This window comes from Python bivittatus, unplaced genomic scaffold (genome assembly GCF_059951505.1).
Source record: "Python bivittatus isolate LINGU-HERP-01145 unplaced genomic scaffold, Pbiv_v1 ctg000330_np1212, whole genome shotgun sequence".
NCBI lineage: Eukaryota > Metazoa > Chordata > Lepidosauria > Squamata > Pythonidae > Python > Python bivittatus.
In genome coordinates this window covers 32,422,768-32,442,807 of record NW_028277058.1, presented here as the reverse complement: position 1 = coordinate 32,442,807, position 20,040 = coordinate 32,422,768, and the positions used below count along the sequence as shown (strand labels likewise).

Here is a 20,040-nt window from a genome sequence, read left to right as displayed (position 1 = left end):
CAGCTTTCCCCAACCATAAACTTACAATGATTGGAACAACTACTCTCATATGTCACAGGCAGGACAACCATTTTGATGGCTGATGTAGACTACTCCATTGTTACCTCTGCTGGAATACAAACATTAAAATAATACTAGATCCTTGCTACCTCAATATAAAATACTTCTCATAAGTTTTCATAAAGTAATCTCACCACTAATATTGGGCTGAGAGTTAAGATTTCTTTTTGTATTCCAATTACATTCAACTCACCTGCAAACATCTGAAAAAGACATCAAAATGTTCCCTGTAGATGTATCTAGCAGCTGATTGTGCCATATGTTTGCAAACTTCTCCAACAGAAACCCAAGGGAGTATAACCTCTGTTTCTGTAACTGGCCCCATCTTCTTCAAAACCAACAGTATGGCCTGCAGAAAGAATCTCATATATCTGAACAGGAAGGCTACTTCCCAAATAAAACTTTTAAACAGTTATTGCCAATAACCACCTCAGTAATGTGTTATTTTATGTAAGCTGATCATTACAGAGTACAGCAGTGTGCAACAAAAAGTTAGAGATATAATTATTCCTTTCATAGCAACCATCCCTAATATTGCCCAATTTAGTATTTCAACTAATCAAAGGATAATAATGAAAAGTTGGATCAAATGTCTCCTTTTAGTTTATGGGAGAGGTGAGCAATCTACAATGGCCATCCAAGAACACTGCTGAAATCTGTTGTCGTATCACCAAATTACAGCGGTATAATTTTCTCTTTTTAAAAAAATATGAAACAGATATGCTAACTTCTGATATATACATTTTTACTAAAATATATATTTTTAAAACTTTCCAAAACAGATTTCCACCCTTGGCGCTTCCTCTCAGGCTCTTCATTGACCAAATAATAAGCAAGAACATTCTTAAAAGGTGGTCACATAAGGTAAACTGGTAAACAACAGTTTTAAAGTAAAAGATCTGAAACTAAGTTAACCCAAATATAGAAAATCAGGCTTTCTATAAATTATGTTACATTTGTTTCATGCACCAAGAATTGTTTACCTTTTCTGCACAAGAATGGAACATGTTTCTAACCCCCTTGCACATCTCGAAAATTAATTGTCCCACGCCTTCCACTTTCTCTGGATGCTCTCCCAGATCAAGGAACATAAGGTTTAAAAGGGCATTTTTGTCAGAAACCTGTCAGACAAAATTGGAGAATGAAAATATACCTTTCCACTATTGCACTGAAAATTCAGTTAATTCCCAACAGTCCTCTCAATTCTCCATCTGAAACTCCCAACACTGTACTGGTATTCCAATTTACATAAACTTAATTGGAAAAAGCAGGAGCCATAGCCTATCACTACTGTATTACTATTCTGGAGAGCCTTCAAGTTATAATTTGTTGCCATGTAAACTAAGACTGACACTATGTTTACTATTACTATCATTTCACTGTCCTATTAATATTATTGCTTGTTATTTTACTGATTTTATATTTTAACTGGATTTTACTGTATATCTGGTTTCATTTACACTGTAAACCACCATGAGTTGATTCATGACATCAACATACTAATATAATAAATATTTTATTTCTAATTACTTCACTAGTTGTTTTATTAGGTATCCTTTACTTTCAGGAATTGAGTCCAATCTTGGATTTCAATAGCCTAAAAGGTAGCTCAAGCTGAGCAACCGATTTATATGTTTCCCCTGCAGTGTAAATTCCTGCTGGAAAGAGAAGGGAAGCTAAGTGGCCTGTTGTTCAGCCAGAGTTTACATAAGGCTGCCCTTGTTGGCACTGATGGCAACCATGCTACAGAAATGTGTTAGCGGGAAAGTTTGCTGATCTCGCTTGTTGTCAATTCAAATCACATTAGCAGCACCCAAATAATTAAACATCTGACTAGAGGAAGAATCCATAATGGTTTGCAGGAACAAAATATGAACAGTTCACAAAGTTGTTCACTGTCCAGCTGAAAATATTCTTAGGCTTAAATTGTATCTTGGCAAGAGTTAAGTTAGGGTGCTCTTTATATTTATAGAGAAGAGGGGGGAAATAATAGAAAAGCTTGTCTGGTGATTTCATGGTCATCAGATTTTCCAAATATCCATCTGTGTTCTTCAGGAAAAATGTTCAACACTACCAAGAAATGTTATGTGTTCTTTCCTGCCCCCTCCCCCCGACTTTCTGCTGTTGTGTAATACAGCTCTAAGCTGCCCTAAGATCACCTATAGTTGTAATTGCTGTAATGATAATTAAAGATCATTCCTACTGATTCTTGCTATCAAGCTCAGATATGTGAGCGCAAGCCAAACTTGCACATCACAAACTGAAATAAAACTAGTTATGCTGGTTGACTAAGCTGAGACAAGGATCTTGAATTAACACGCAGCAATGCCTGTAGTTCGCCACACTTCCCATTAAATATTTCATAGGAAAAAACTGAAAGATTCTGAGATCATGAAGATCATTCAAGAGTTAGAAATCCTTGGTTCAAATCAAAGTGCAGGCAGGAACACACCAGGCTCAGATATAGATCTCCCTCTCCCAGCTCTAATATGTAAACTGGATATATTAATGCTTGCCGGTTGCAAGTATTACTATAACATATATCTGTATTGGGAGAAAAAAGCTACTCTTATAACGCTGTGACTTCTATATTATAACTTGGGAACTGTGGCAACTACAGAGCTACCTAATGAATTCTTGACTAAAGCAGGATTAGAAATATTTTCTAAAATGTATTATTCATTAAGAAGAAAGAACTTATCATTCAATGGTAGGGTACATGAAACAGAAATGGGTGTCAGCCCCAAAGGGATGCCTGGCCACTCTTCCCATTGACCTGAGGACAACAGCCAATTGGTCTCTAGGAACAGACAATCCCTTTCCCTTTCATTCTTTCCGGCACCACTCCCCCTGTCCATCACGACACCTACCTTCCTCATCAGGAAGGTAAAGCTTTCTGCTGCGAAGTTCCTGATGTGCTGTTTGCGATGAGCCAGAAGGGTACTGTACAATCTGTAAATACAATATTTGCATGTACCAAAAAAAGAATAAAAACCAGCCAGGTCAATTCATTCTTCCAGTAACATTGTGCAGAATCAACCATCTAATTCAGGACTGGACTTATTTTTTGATCTGAGGGCCATACGTGCATATGGATAAACAGAACACATGCACAAAAGCAAGGGAGCTCATAGGAGTGCGAAAAGATGACGACACTTCACTTGGGTAGGGAACAGACTGGTGACACAAACTGCAAGGGCTTCCATGAAAGCACAGGGGTGGAGTGGTCAGAAGATGAAAGAAAAATCCATTCCTGCTGATATATTTCCACCAGCTCCTTACACACACACACACACACACACACACACACACACACACACATAAATATAACAGAACAGGAATTAGTTATTCATTCATTATTCTGAACATTTATTACAGCTTAATATCATGCACACAAGGTATTAAACTACTATGGATATTAAAACGCAAGAGGAGCAATAGATCTTTAAATAAATGTTTGAAGGTTCTGTAGTCTAAAACAGTTAAAATATTCACGCCAAGGTATTTTAAATAAAATCTACAATGTACCAGAACTGGGTAAATGACTCTGGACCAGGCACTCTCTCAGCAAAATGCATCTCACAGGGTTGTTGTTATGGAGAAAATAGGAGGAGGGGGGCATTATGTACACAATCTTGAGTTGTTCAAAATAAAGGAGGCATATAAGTCTAATCAATAAATAAATGTTATGGCAAAGATTTTCTTATGGAATCATGTTTAAGGTAAGTATTTGCTTTTGGATATGGTGAAAGCTTCTGGTCCATTCAGGACTTTGGCTAAAATTAATGTCATAAGAATTAGGCCACATGTTTAAGGTTAGTGATAGACGCTGATGTATATTATGATTGAGATTTTCTTCTAGGGCTAGATTCAGAGGATTGGGAAATGGTGAAGTGAGGGTTCTGGTTCACTGAGGACTTCGGCTAAAATTAATGTTACAATAATTATTAGGGTACGTTTTAAGGTTAGGGTAGACTAACATGTATATTACTATTGATATTTCCAGGGTTAGGTTTATTTGCATGGCCAGTAGGATGAATTTAGGTCCAAATGATGGGAGTTAATAAGACCTGTGTACTAAAATTCTCTGTAGTATTTTTGATCAAAGGCTTACCCGTAAATATTGGACATGTCCTTCACCATTAGTCTCCATAAGTATTTGTAAAGGTAAGAAAGTGATGTAAAGGCCCATTCTAGCAATTCTGTGTCCTGAGTATCTAACAGACTTGTAATGCAGAGAAAAAAATCTTGAAAATGTGGATAAAAATCCGTCTGAAGATCACGGGCCAGCTGTACTACCAAACTAGATTGAAAAACACATAGCAGAATTATGACTTGGTTTGCACATTGTATTAAGCTGTGGTTTGTTCAACTGAATACACTTTAATTGGATAGGCTCATATAATATGTTCAACTATAAACCATTATAATGATAAGTTTGCATGAGGCACTATGTCAGAATGAAACAAATAACACTATGGCATAGATCAATGTGTGAACTCAGCCTGTAAGAAACATACACATTCAACAGTAGTTACAAATAGCTCTGCAAAACCTTGCTGCCCTGTGGTATGCTCACACTGCAATGTATTTACAGACTGTATTCTTACAGCTGAAACATTCCTCAGCTACAGATAATATCACCTACAACAGCTTCAAGGAGCAGATATAATTAGTATCATTCCTACACTACTAAATACATTGTCAGTTTAATATGTCATCCATATGTATTTAGTATATAATTTAATCTATAGTTGTTGTTGTTGTTTAGTCGTTAAGTCGTGTCCGACTCTTCGTGACCCCATGAACCATATTGTGCCAGGCCTTCCGGTCCTTCACTGCCTCCCTGAGTTTGCTCAGTTTCATGCTCATTGCTTCAGTGATGCTATCTAATAATCTATAGTACATTTTTCCAATTGGTTGCCCTCCTGATCTGTTGGACCCACTTCCATCATCATTTGGTCATAAACATCCACAGAGATTATACCTGCTGATGTCCAATACATCTGGAGAACACCAGATTGAAGAGGGCTATTCTACATTAAAATGTGATGTGGGGCCTGTGTATTATATGACTCATACAGACTGGCTTCACGCATTGCATGAAATCATAATTAATTGATTTTACTTAATGCTCTAAACCAAAATTAAAGAAGTCACATTATGGATTAATGCATTGTGTGAATCCAGCCAAAGTGTTATAAATAAAATAACAGAAACAATCACTAGGATTAAAAAAAATTAAAGACCTTTAGTACTACACAATCAGTATTGTCTTTTTCTTTACAGATAAAAAACAAATGCATTCTTGTCTCTGTGTAGAAAATATATCTCAGATGACAACGTATACATACTCCAAAAGGGGTTGAAATGCAAGACTGTTTTTCACTTGCAGGTGGGTTTTCAAGCTTTTTACAATGTCATTCTGGTAGTACACTATCTGGTTGAAAGACTGGCATTTGTTGACTACTTGTCTGTAGAATGTCACTATGTAAAACAAAATAAAAACATTAGGGGAAAAAAGTAACGATGAAGTAATCAATAACAGTTACAAGTAATTCAAAGGATAGTAATTTTTTTTGGTCAGGCCTAACTCAAATACTAGAGCACTCTGCAATATTACATACACTCAGAGAAGGAAGGTCCTGCATTAAAAATGTCTTGTATCCTAAATGTATATAGGACTGTAGCCACTGTTTATTTTTTAAAAGCCTGGATGAATCCAAAAAAATGAACAACATGATTTCTCCTTTCTTCCTGTTCTTGTGCAAATCACAAATCTCCCAATTTTAAAAACTCAAAATTGATACGTAATTTTAATATACACACATGGAGTTGGAATCCTTGAAGAAATTGGATTTTTTTTCTTGCAACAGCAGCACATTTTTAAGGAGCATCCTGTATGATTCATTTATACAACAAAAGCTATACGAACCAACTCAACTATCTACTTATACTGATGTAATATTTTAAGGGCTGAGAAAAGTAAACTCAATGACGCTTATGCTGGAAAAAATTCAGTAGTTACACTGGAAAGTGCTTACTTCATATGGAAGGAAATAAACACTTATTTTAGAAAATGAAACAGCAGGTGAAATTTGAGAAGGTATATGAAACTGAAATAGGAGCATTATTGCTGATGTAGATCTGCGCTCCCCAAAAGCTCAAGCCCACTTTTTTGGGGCAGCATAGAAATGGGCTCATGCCATTGTAATCAGAGGGAACATATCTACGATACACTATCTACTAAGGTACCCCAATTGTTGTAAAAAGATTGCAACTATCAGGTACCTAGCACTCCAGCAATACAGTGGGCATGTCATTAGCCAAAAATCTTCAGAGTCATTCTTAAGTCCAATTACATCTCTATTCTGCAGACAATTCCATGACAGGATACGTTGCTAAGAAGTAGTCATCTTCCATGAAGTCTATACTGCCATATATACTGCCATATACTGCCATATATACTGCCATATACTGCCATATATACTGCCATATACTGCCATACTGGCACAATACCAAGACATGATGATCCTGCACTAATGCAACAGTTACTATATTCCTCTCTAAAATGCTTGCTAATAAATGGTTGCTAGCAAACAGCTAATGGGGCTATAATGATCCAGTATGGTTTATATTTATGTTATGTGTCATTAACAAGTAACATTTCACTTATTTAGGTATTTATCAATTTATGGAAAGAGATGCACATTATTTTGGCAGGCAGCTTCTACAAAATACCTACTTAATCTAATCTTAAAACTGCAAAACCATCATAGAAAAATACAGCACATCTGCTGGTGTTCAACATAAACACATATTATTAATTCTGTTTTAACTTATAGCTTGATCAGCTACAAAACATTATAAAGATATTACAAGTTAATGTGTCAGTAGCAATTTAGTTATCGGGCATATAGCAATAAAAAGGAAATATTTAATAAAATCTAATCCAAAAGCTAGCAATTCTTACAGACCCATACTCATTAAAGTATAACATTATATACATTCTGTTTACTGCTTTCATAACTAATAGCAATACTGTATGTCTTTGTATAGGATCACTCCATAAATTTAAGGGGAAAAAGGGTCATATATATTTATTTAACTTCATAATAAACACACACACACACACACACACAAATACTATATATGTGTTCTTAACATAAATTATTTTGTTATGAATACCTTCTCATTCTTATCAGATAGAACATTCAGAAAAAAGGTAAAAATAAAAGATCTAAAGAGGGCATAAGGATACTAGTTCACACAGCTGAACTAGTTAGAGAAAAGGGAATTTTTTAAGGTTCCCTGAAAAGCATTCTGCCAATCTAGAGGATGCACTGTTTCACTACATCTGTACCAATAAAAATGTGCTGGGCTGAAGTTTACTTAGGACTTTAAGCTGAAGCCTGCAGGGACTGGAGATTAAATCCATGAATGAGGATCTCAGATGGACATGCACTAAAAAAAGAAATGGGAGATTTGCTATAGTGGGACCTGTTAAACAACCCAGTGAAAAATCAGTGGCTCACAAATTTAATGGTGTTTAGTGTATGAGAAGTAAGTCTGAGCTTTTACACATACAGGAAAATATGATTTATTTGATACAATAGACCTGATGAAATGAATCCCATGACCAGAATGCAAGAGTTGAATACAATGAATTCAAAAGGAACAGAAGCAGTAGAAAGGAAGAAGTTGCTTTGCATTTTAAAATTATCCATTCTTGCTCAAAAATCTAAATGAATGAATTAGGCAATGCTGTAGCAAGCTCTAGGGTTAAATTAAGTGGAAGAACAAATAAAGCAATAATGGTTTTGGTATCCATTACTGTCCATCCAACCTAGGGGAAGATATGACGACTTCCAAAAGCAAACTGCAGATCTTTAAAAGATATAAAGTAGAAGGTGACATTTGTTGTCAAGAAATTACTTGACATTTGTTGGGAAACAATTTTTTCCGACCATAAGCCTTCCAGAAAGTTCCTGGCTATCTTTTTAATTACTCTCTTTTATAGGAGGAGGAAAACACAGAAAAACAACAGCTATTCTTGACTTGATGCTAACCAAATAGTAAAGACTAATTTAGGCCCTGGAAGTAGCAGAAACAATGGGAGAAAGTAACTATGTAATTTTGAATTCCTGGTTGTAAGTACTTGAATTTCTGAGTTGGAAATTTAATATAAAATGCAACCCTTCCTCCCCTTTTACTACTTCATTGTTTTTAAGAGAAGCTAAATGTCGCAGCCACATCTATACAGTTTTTTAAACAACAGAATTGGTTTTGCCAGGAAAACTGCAGGGACTCGTCCAGGCAGTCTCCAAAGAATCGGTCACGATTGAACGGATATTAAAAAAAAATACACAGAATTGATTTGCCATTACTTCTTCCAGGTTTGAGTTAGGAGTTCCTTCTCCTAGGTGGCTTCTGTCAGGCCTGCAGAGCATCATCTGCCCATACTCCCCTAGTCCATTACTCTTAGATTCCCTATTCAACTTTCAATCTTATCAGCAAGGATGGCATTACGGAAGGTCATGCTTCTAGGGAAGATCATCAGAACCACTAGGTTGTCCCACAAGATCAATGTAGCAACCTTTCATTGTTACTGTTATATATTTTCTTTGGGTTGTTCATGATCCCTTTTTGTCTTTTGGTCTTGTTTTGTTTTTTACTTTTTAATTGTAAGCCACCCAAAGTCATTGGGAATTGGGTGGCCTATGTAATTGTATGTATGTATGAATAAATAAGCTTTATCAGACACTTCCTTCTAAACTAGAGTTATTATAGTACCCCTTATAAGTTCTAATACCAAACTCAAGTTTTAATGGTCTAACCTCCATAACAAAGGTTTCTAGCTTTCTACTAGGTCCAGCTGAAAATATGCAGTCATCTACAATACAGACTCTTGCCTTACTGCTTGGCTGATCGAAAAGACCTGTAATTTATTACAATGGAGTCCAAGTCAGGTTGCTGTAATCCCCAAAACGGTTAATTATTGGGTGTAGCTAAAAACTAATTCTTCAAACTACAAGTAAGATGGCTTATTTATCACATAAAAATTAACAAAACAAGCTACACATCCAGAAGTAACTTATCTGTCACAACACAAAGGAAATACAATATAAAATATTTGGGGGGGAAAGGGTGTACCAAAATGCCGTGTCAGATTCAGCTCTCTCCATTTCTCCAGTCCTTCATGAAAATATGTCTCAACCTCCTATCAGAATGAAGCATATACTTTAGTCAGTGGATAGACATATTATTCTCCAAAGAATAAGGTATGTAAAAAATCTTAGATCAATAAAATAGATCAATATTTTATGATATCTGAAGAAAAAACTGAAATATTCCAGTGGTTATTCTATTGCATATACAGGTCTTTGCAAAGGTATGCCAGTTAATTACAATAAGAACTGAAAATCCTAATAAATCAAAGCAATATCTTATAATCCAATGGTAATGATTTGACAGCAGGAAGCCAAGTGATAATTTTTGTTATAATAGACACTAATTTCCTTCTGTTGCTTGTTTTGACTGGTTTACTACAAAAAAAGAAAGACAAGAGTGAAAAGGAGAGAGGAATAGGAACATCAGGGAGGGACTGTTTTCTACTGTTAATGTAAACTGGCACTTAATTTAACACACATACGTTCATAGCTAGATTTAGCTATACACTGCATGTAGTCCTAACCATGTGAACACTATATAAAGTAATGGGATATGCATGTAAATTTTCCTTGATTTTTTAAAATTTGTTTTGCCCCTTTTATAACAAACAAATCTTATTCAGAAAACAAAGCTGATTTTGACATGCTGTAGATCTGCATAAAAATAGGGTCTGCATCTATAAGATAATCACTGTTGAATTGAAAGCAATACTATCTATCATAGCTTTTAAGAATCAATAATGAGAATCCATTCAAGAAATTTTCTCGAATCAAGGAACATAGTCCCATGACAACAATTCTTCCATGATGCCATAATTACAGCATGGAAGCTGATCCATATATGTCCAACTAAAAAAGGGTATTTGTGCTGCATTAACTGCCTCCCTCCAGCCACCAAAGAGATTTATTCATATAACACACAGTTGTAATTTGAGATGTGGTATGATGAGGCCCATATGTCTTTCTGCCATAGTTCTCCATCTGTACAGTGGAGCTACAGCACTTCTTTAATGTATACCTCAAACTTTCTATCAATAGTGGCACTCAAGGCAGCTAATCGCATTGTGGGAATAATATAAGGATGTACCAGAAAGAAGGGATAGTAATGATGGATGGATGGATGGATGGAAGGAAGGAAGGAAGGAAGGAAGGAAGGAAGGAAGGAAGGAAGGAAGGAAGGAAGGAAGGAAGGAAGGAAGGAAGGAAGGAAGGAAGGAAGGAAGGAAGGAAGGAAGGAAGGAAGGAAGGAAGGAAGGAAGGGCAAGGATGTCAGCTAGAGATAAAAGGATAAAAATGGACTATTTCAGCAAGTATACAAAATAATAAGACAGAGAACTGCTTCTATCACTAAGAAATATGATATATGGCAATATCATCACAGAGACATGATTTTAAGACAACTATATTGGTCTTACCTCAGCATAGCTTCCTGTTCTATCAATGCGATGTATAACATCAATATTTACATTGCTTAAACGTTCTGAAAAAGTGAGAAACTACAAGAGAAACACAGAAGATATTTTGGCTGAGTATCAATAACATTCAGGAAATCACACTGTAAAAGAATACTTAGTCGTATGGGTCAAATCTGATGCAACTGTACCTTTAAAATATTTGACTCGTTATATGACATGGTGCTTATGAAAATACATGGCTTATACACACATTAGAATCTTCTGATATTGACACACATGAATGTAATTGTTCTTTTTTTTTTCCACTTGACCACATGTTCCACATTCCAGATTATTACACTAATAATATTACGAGCATGCTGTAAGCCAAAGATACTGACAAGTTTGGCTGAAAAACTTGCTCCAGTTCCCAAGTAGCAGTCTTGCCAATCTGGTAAATAGTTGTCTGGACGAATTTCCTAATTTCAGTAAGAAAGCCTACCTGTAGATGATTCCTCTCTTAGACTAAATATTACTATACTGTATATGCTATTAGATGAGCAACCAGAGTGGGCATTATTTTAATTCGCAAACTAATTATTTAGCTAGTCTTTAGCACCAGTAAGAACATCTGTTAATTTCAAATATGTCAGTATGAAACCTGTGTCACAATTTCAGGTCTAAAATCCATTAAAATCAGTGACCGTATTCAGGATTAAACTAACAGCAACTCATTCATTAATTATCCTTTGCGGTGAATCAAATATTAAACTAATCCGGCACCGGTATCTCACCCGATGCGTGTTCTCAGTCTTGTGAGCCGACGATTTGGTCTTCATGTGTTCGAAAATTAAACAAAAACAAGCTACTTTGAGAAATGAAGGCAGTATACTAAGCAAGTCGTCCCGCAAAAACCAATTTATTCGTCAGTCGGACAGCCGTACACACACGTGCACGTCAGCATCAGGAGGCTACCATCTTGACTGAGGGATTCTGGGATGCGAGTATCATGTGACGCGGAAGCAAGAAAACGGAGAACTGGAAGGAAAACTGCGTGGTGGCGTTGTTTTACGAACTTTTTTTTGAGGGGGGGGGGTTCCGTGTCAGATACTCGGGAAGAGTCTGGTGTTTTTCGTGAGCTCTAGCTCGCAAAAGGTTATGCCTTTTAATAGCATTTGTTAGTTGAAAAAGGTGCTACCAGACTCCTAATTTTTGCCGCTATAGGCTTATAGGGCTGTCCTTCTACGGTGTCTGGTGTCCCTGTGAGTCACGCAGCGGCAAGCAAATCTGCTTGCGAGATAAAACAAAAGGCCGAACCGAATCCACCAAGACAAGTTTTAAACGAGCCACTTGGGGTGGATTCGGCAATAGATCCACAGACAGAGTCGTTGGGAGTTGAATTTAATATAGATTTAATACACAAATAAACATGTATCATAGCAATCGTGTACTATCGACAGTATCTTTGCTATCTGGTTGGTTTGGGGCTGGGTGTTCGTTGGTTACTATGGTTTTTGCACGTACATTTCTAAAGTCATGGAAAATCTACAATTTAGTCGATTTACAGTAATTAAACAGAGCTACAACTAGGGCTTGAACTTGGGGATTAAAGCAGGCTGACTTCACCTTTCCAGAGTGAGAGAAATGATAGGCGGCAAAGGGAGTATTGAGATCAAGATTCTGGCTCACTCAGTCGTATGCACATTTGCAGATTTTATTTATTTATTAGTTTATATCCCATCTTTATTCACCTTTGTTTTGTACAACTCAAGGTAGTGTACATAATGCTCCCTCCTCCTATTTTCCTCACAACAACTCTCTGGAGCAGGTTGGGCTAAGAGAGAGTGACTGGACCAACGTCCTCCACTCAGCTTCTGTGTCTAAGGGAGGACTAGAACTCGCAGTCTCCTTGTTTTACACTTTTAACTATTCTATTACATTTTTGCTTAAAAATAAACAAAAAGTTGATGTGTTTAGTATCTGGATACCTAATGACATAATGATTTCAATTGCAGTTAGCTTAAACTGAAGATATATTAATAAAACTTTTGACTAGAAGCAGTAGCGAAGCATGGAATGTTGGTGTAGGAGGAGGAGAAAAACAATACAGAGTGTGATAATCTAATGCCTCCCAGCTTTTGTGACACCAGGACTGCTTTCTAAGCAGAGGCATGAAACTATAGTGTTTTTCCATAACTCCTATATATTACTAGAAGAAGATGAATCAATTCAATAAAAGCAGGAAATACAACTAAATTCCTATATGTGTTTTTTTTACTTCCTGAGTAAGTAAATTCAACAAGTTTAGAAGCAAACGTAATGCAGCACAGTGTGACAAAGAAGGCCACAAAAGAGTTAGAGCCAGCGTCTATGAAAGAGCTCAAGAAGCCATTATCTAGAAGTAAGAGAAGCATGTCCATATCTAATCAGATAGTTGGCATATCAAACTTCTGAGAACAGGAAAAGAAACCTTAGGGATTAGAAAACAAACCTCAGAAGAGTGAAAGGAGGAATGAGTGCAACTGTGATAATGAGGCCAAAGGATGTTCTTTTTCAATATAGCTTTGCAACCAGCAGAACTCTGTGTTTGTAACTCACTGAAAGATTCTAGCTGCTTTAGTACCTAATACATTAGGGGAAATAGGGAAAGGAGTCCCACTGAATGGTGTGTGCAGATTATCCCATCATAAAATCCTGTTGTCTTTAATTCGGCTATGCAAAATTAGCTTGTTCAAGATGCCTGGTCACTGTCACTTGTGAACAGTTGATCAAATTAAGGGGAAAGAACTTGAGTGTGTGCTCGAAGAACAATGAGAAAAGGGAGTGCTTGATTATAAGTGGGACTCATAAAACAATAGGACTAGTTTAAAAATGGTATAACAACAGCTAACACACCGTGGGGCTATTATGGAAGACCATTGTACTGGCAAGAGGAAAGATTATTTTTTTCCTCTATGCTCTCTTGTTCTTGTGCATAGCAGAGTTTGGTGAGGCATTAGATTTCTAAAGCAAATCTCTGAGCTTCCCACTTCCCTGTGGCTTTTTTTCAGAGCTTTTTTCATCTTCTGAGGCAACCTAGTCAAGAGTATTATCTCTTCCATTGTCAGCCTTCTGTGGTATGGAAGGTTTGATTGTAAGAGCTGATACTATCTCACAAAACTTTTGGTAGCTGATAAGCACGAAGTGTAAACTATAAATATGCTTAAATAGAATTTGCAGTAGTATATTATATGACTTTCAAACCCTTCCCAGGGCTGAGTTTCAGTTTGGGCCTGATTCCTGAAGGAAGAACATTAGCCATCACAATCTGGGAAAACTTTGCTGTTATTTGCTGTTGCCTTTGATGAAATGGAGCTCCACTAATTGAAGAAATGAAAGATTCTGTTCTGTATTCAATCCCTCTATTGAATGTTGACATCTCATGTTTTGTTGCCTTGCCTGTGAATGTTATATTTTGCAACTGAAGTTACTCTTTTGCTTTGTTCGCTAAATTTATTTCAGCTTCTATGTTTTACTGCCTTCCAATCCACAAACCTACTGCCCCATGTAACTGTGGCAAAACCCCTACAGGGAGAGAAGCATCAACAAAGACAGAAATTGTGGTACTACTAGAGCAAATCTTACTTAAGGCTAAGTCTTCAAATGTAATTTGTTACAGACTTCTTGCAATAAAAAAAATATTTGTAAAACAACAACAACAGATTTAACTCTAGGGTTGCATAAGGAAACAAACAGTTCAAATAGACAACTGATTTCATTTTATTTTTTAAAAAGACTTTGGACTCTAATTTCTGCTTTTCTAGGGTAATCTCAAAACAGTTATATAAAGCTGGGGAAAAGTTCAATAGAGACAATACTAGGAGGCAGACTGTAATGGTCCCAGTTTAATCACAGAAGAGTAATAATTTAAGGAGAAGCAGAAACTAATTTTACATCTAGAGATGGCAACGGCAGACAATCACTAACCTCAGATTAACAAAAGGAATTAAGAGAATGGTTCTCTATATAATTATCTTCCTTGTGAACATTTCTCAGTTCTTTCACTTGAGTTAACCATAGTTAGCAAACTGGTTAAATCATAAATCTGTTTTTGTAAAATTAAAAACCTTAAGCAAACAAGGGGACAGTTTCTAAAGCCAAAAGGATAAAGTTCAGGTGGGTGTAGCTGATTGGTCTCTTGCCATTAAGGATTAAGCAGTGCTTGGGCAAAACTGGATGTAACATTTCAGCTCTTTCTTTCCCAGAACTGAACTTTTTCAGAGAAAAAGACTTGCTTTACAACTGTGCTTTTTGTGAGGGTAGGGGGAAAAGTACATTTTCAAAAAATATGACATTATGATAGATACATTTTACTTAATCAATTTATAGTAAATAAATATATTAAAAACTAGTAAAAAATACAGAAAACAATAGAGAGAAATTATGAGTAGCTTCAAGATAAATATATAACACACACACACCCCAAAAAATTGAACAGGGGCTCTGCCTTCACCTTGCACCAAAGCCTGGGAGAATAGCCATGTCTTTAATAGCTTCCTGAATGTCATCAGGATGGGAGCCATCTGAATCTTTGGAGGAATATCATTACATTAGCAGATAGATTTTGAATTCCCCCAAAGAGAGGGGGAAATATTAATAATGGACACTAATTATAATTCTGATGACATTCATAAGGACCTTCTAATTTTCTCTATATATTACACAATACATTTTTAAAAGCTACTCACTAAACCCCTTCATGGATCACTGCCTTGTCATGGCGAAGGGGATTGCATAACTCAGTGAAGCCATGAGCTATGCCGTGCAGGGCCACCCAAGACAGACAGGTCATGACAGAGAGTTCTGCCAAAATGTGGTCCACTGGAGAAGGAAATGGCAACCCACTCCAGTATCCTTGCCAAGAAAACCCCATGGACAATGTTAAAAGGCTAAAAGATATGACGCTAGAAGATGAGCCCCTCAGGTTGGAAGGTGTCCAATATGCTACTAGGGAAGAACGGAGGGCAATTCCAAGTTGCTCCAGAAAGAGTGAAGTGGCTGGGCCAAAACCGAAAGGACATTCAATTGTGGATGTATCTGGAAGCGAAAAGAAGGTCTGATGCTGTAAAGAACAATACTGTATAGGTACCTGGAATGTAAGATCTATGAACCAAGGCAAGCTGAATGTGGTCAAACATGAGATGACAAGATTGAACATCAACATCTTGGGAATCAGCAAATTGAAATGGACGGGAATGGGTGAATTTAATTCAGGTGACCATTATATCTACTACTGTGGGCAAGAAACCCTTAGGAGAAATGGAGTAGCACTCATAGTCAATAAGAGAGTGGGAAAGGCAGTAATGGGGTACAACCTCAAAAACGACAGAATGATCTCAGTGCGTATCCAAAGCAAACCATTCAACATCACAGTAATCCAAGTCTATGCCCCAACCACTGATGCCGAAGAAGCTGAAGTTGACCAGTTCTATGAAGACCTACAACACCTTCTAGAACTAGCACCAAAAAAAGATGTTCTTTTCATCATAGGGGATTAGAATGCTAAAGCAGGAAGTCAAGAAGTAATCGGAATAACAGGCAAGTTTGGCCTTGGAGTACAAAATGAAGCAGGGAAAAGGCTAATAGAGTTCTGTCAAGAGAACAAGCTAGTCATAGCAAACACTTTTCCAACAACACAAGAGACGACTCTACACATGGACATCACCAGATGGTAAATACCGAAACCAGATTGATTATATACTTTGCAGCCAAAAATGGAGAAGCTCTATATAGACAGCAAAAACAAGACCAGGAGCTGACTGTGGCTCAGATCATGAGCTTCTTACTGCAAAATTTAGGCTTAAATTGAAGAATGTAGGGAAAACCACTAGACCACTTAGGTATGACTTAGATCATATTTCTTGTGAGTACACAGTGAAGGTGATGAATAGATTTAGAGGATTAGATTTGGTAGACAGAATGCCTGAAGAACTATGGACGGAGGTCCGTAACATTGTACAGGAGGCAGCAACTAAAACCATCCCAAAGAAAAAGAAATGCAAGAAAGCAAGATGGCTGTCTGATGAGGCTTTACAAATAGCTGTGGAAAGAAGGAACGCAAAAAGCAAGGGTGAAAGGGAAAGATTTATAAGCAACTGAATGCAGATTTTCAGAGAATAGCAAGGAGAGATAAGAAGGCCTTCTTAAATGAACAATGCAAAGAAATCGAGGAAAACAATAGAATGGGGAAGACTAGAGATCTCTTCAAGAAAAGTGGAGATATCAAAGGAATGTTTAGTGCAAAGATGGGCATGATAAAGGACAAAAAAGGCAGGGACCTAACAGAAGCAGAAAAGATTAAGAAGAGATGGCAAGAATACACAGAAGAACTATACAAGAAAGATCTTAATGTCCCTGATGTCCATGCTGGTGTGGTCACTGACCTTGAGCCAGACATCCTAGGGAGTGAAGTCAAGTGGGCCTTAGGAAGCATTGCTAACAACAAAGCTAGCGGAGATGACAGTATTCCAGCTGAGCTATTTAAAATACTAAAAGATTATCCTGTTAAAGTGCTGCACTCAATATGCCAGCAAGTTTGGAAAACGCAACAGTGGCCACGGGATTGGAAAAGGTCAGTTTACATTCCAATTCCAAAGAAGGGCAGTGCCAAAGAATGCTCAAACTGTCGCACAATTGCACTCATTTCACACGCTAGCAAGGTTATGCTCAAAATCCTACAAGCTAGGCTTCAGCAGTACGTGAACCGAGAACTACCGGATGTACAAGCTGGGTTTCGAAGAGGCAGAGGAACTAGAGATCAAATTGCCAACATTCACTGGATCATGGAGAAAGCACGAGAATTCCAGAAAAACATCTACTTCTGCTTCATTGACTATGCAAAAGCCTTTGATTGTGTGGATCACAACAAACTGTGGCAAATTCTTAAAGAGATGGGGGTACCAGACCGTCTTACCTGTCTCCTGAGAAATCTATATGCGGGCCAAGAAGCAACAGTTAGAACCGGTCACGGAACAACCGATTGGTTCAAAATAGAGAAAGGAGTATGACAAGGCTGTATACTGTCACCCTGCTTATTTAACCTATATGCAGAGTACATCATGAGAAATGCCAGGCTGGAAGAATCACAAACCGGAATTAACATTGCAGGGAGAAACATCAACAACCTCAGATATGCAGATGATACCACCCTACTGGCAGAAAGTGAAGAAGAACTAAAGAGCCTCTTGATGAGGGTGAAAGAGGAGAGTGCGAAAGCTGGCTTGAAACTCAACATTAAAAAAACTAAGATCATGGCATCTGGACCCATCAATTCCTGGCAAATAGAAGGGGTAGAAATGGAAGCAGTAACAGACTTCATTTATTTGGGCTCCGAGATCACCGCAGACGGAGACTGCAGCCATGACATTAAAAGATGCTTCCTCCTTGGGAGGAAAGCTATGGCAAACCTAGATAGCATATTAAAAAGCAGAGACGTCACCTTGCCGACAAAGATCCGCATAGTCAAAGCTATGTTTTTTCCAGTAGTAATGTATGGCTGTGAGAGCTGGACCATAAAGAAGGCTGAGCGCCGAAGAATTGATGCCTTTGAACTGTGGTGCTGGAGAAGACTCTTGAGAGTCCCCTGGACTGCTAGGAGGTCAAACCAGTCAATCTTAAAGGAAATCAACCTTGATTGCTCATTCGAAGGATTGATAATGAAGCTCAAGCTCAGATACTCTGGTCACCTAATGCGAAGAGAGGACTCTTTGGAAAAGACCCTGATGCTGGGAAAGATTGAAGGCAAAAGGAGAAGAGGACGGCAGAGGATGAGATGGTTAGATAGCATCACTGAAGCAATGAGCATGAAATTGAGCCAACTCAGGGAGGCAGTGAAGGACAGGAAGGCCTGGCGCAATATGGTTCATGGGGTCACGAAGAGTCGGACACGACTTAACGACTGAACAACAACAACAACAACTCACTAAAAACAAAGAAATATGAAACAAAGTCCATAACTTTTATTGGGTCAGCAGCATATGTATATCAATAACTTTTAATATACACATTGTAAAATAATAAAAATAAAGAAACATCAGGTTTGTCTTGGAAAGCTTCTCAGGAAGCAGTTAAATAGGCAATCAAGAATTCAGAAACTTGTGATAAGTCAGTTTTTATGGCAGTAAAGCTAAGGAGCTATTACAACAGAATTTCAGTGACATTTATACAATCAATGTTCAAATTGCTAGTGCCTCTTTTTCTTGACCACAATATATAAAGAGCCAGAAGTAATTATTTTGTGTGTAGGAGATACAGTTTCTAGTTGTCTTTTTCTATTAATAGCCTGTTCTAATACAGTTTTCTTTCAACCATGTGAGAACTAACTTTTTCAAGAAACCATCATCTGTACGTTTATGAATGCATTCAGCCCCATAGACCTAAGCAAAACAGTTTGGCTTTTTAAATTTTATTTATTTATTTATATATCAAATTTGTCACCACCCATCTCGTTAAAAAAAATGACTCTGGGTGGTTTACAGAAGGGCTAAAATCAGTTAAAAATACAGTATAAAATAGACCTAAATAAATAAGAAATAAATATAGTCCAAGAGTTGATGTTAATTGGCAAGTAGCTTGGTGAGTGTCATCAAGGCACTGGCCATCCCCAGGTTTGATTAAAATTCTTGTTGCACCACACAAGCTGGCAGAGCCAGGTCTTTAGTCCTTTCCGGAAAGCCGGGAGGGTGGAGGCCCGCCGCACCTCTGGGCGGGTAGAGGCCTGCAGCACCTCCAAAGGGCAGAAAAGGCTCTCCTCCTCGGCTCCGCCAGCTGACATTCTCTTGCTAACAGAGTCCGTAACATGCCCTCTCTGCCTGACCGGGTGGGACGGGTTGATGTGATGGGGGTGAGGTGGCTCTCAGGTAACCTGCCCATGCCATGCAGGGCTTTAAAGGTAATAACCAACACCTTGAATTGGACCCAGAAGCAAACTGGGACCCAACGCAGCTCCCGCAGCAAAGGTGTTATATGCACCCTTCTTGGGGCACCCAAGATTGTCTGTGTGGCCGCATTTTGAACCATCTGTAGCTTCCGGATACTCTTCAAGGGTAGCCCATGCAGAGCACATTGCAGTAGTCTAACCGAGAGATGACTAGGGCATAAGTGACTGACTAGAGAGCCTGCTGATCGAGGAAAGGGAGTAACTGGCACATCACAAAAGTTGGCCAAAGACCCTCCTGGACATGACTGCCACCTGCTCCTCAAGCAGCAGTTGTGAGTCTGTCCGGGGCAGTGCAACCCTGTCCAAAACCAAAGATGGTAAATCCTTAGATACAGAGAGGCCTCCAGTCCACAGTCACTCTGTCTTACCAGCCTGTTGCACCCCAACCAGACCCCCACATCCTCCAGGCACCATGAAAGGGTGGTCACAGCATCACTCG

The 20,040-nt window shown here is 37.9% G+C and overlaps 1 protein-coding gene across 1 annotated transcript in view; it reads right to left on the bottom strand.

The window, feature by feature from the left end:
* Positions 1–11,602, bottom strand: part of UTP20 (UTP20 small subunit processome component) — a 79,941-nt gene extending 68,339 nt beyond the window's left edge. Inside the window, exons 1-8 of the mRNA XM_088141923.1 lie at positions 11,419–11,602; positions 10,646–10,726; positions 9,214–9,280; positions 5,415–5,547; positions 4,175–4,363; positions 2,931–3,012; positions 1,044–1,181; positions 254–409 (exon numbers count right to left, since the gene is read on the bottom strand). Of these exons, the coding sequence (XP_087998049.1) occupies positions 254–409; positions 1,044–1,181; positions 2,931–3,012; positions 4,175–4,363; positions 5,415–5,547; positions 9,214–9,280; positions 10,646–10,726; positions 11,419–11,463 (891 nt within the window). The 5' untranslated portion in view covers positions 11,464–11,602. The remainder of the gene's footprint in view (positions 1–253; positions 410–1,043; positions 1,182–2,930; positions 3,013–4,174; positions 4,364–5,414; positions 5,548–9,213; positions 9,281–10,645; positions 10,727–11,418) is intronic.
* Positions 11,603–20,040: the final 8,438 nt, after the last annotated feature.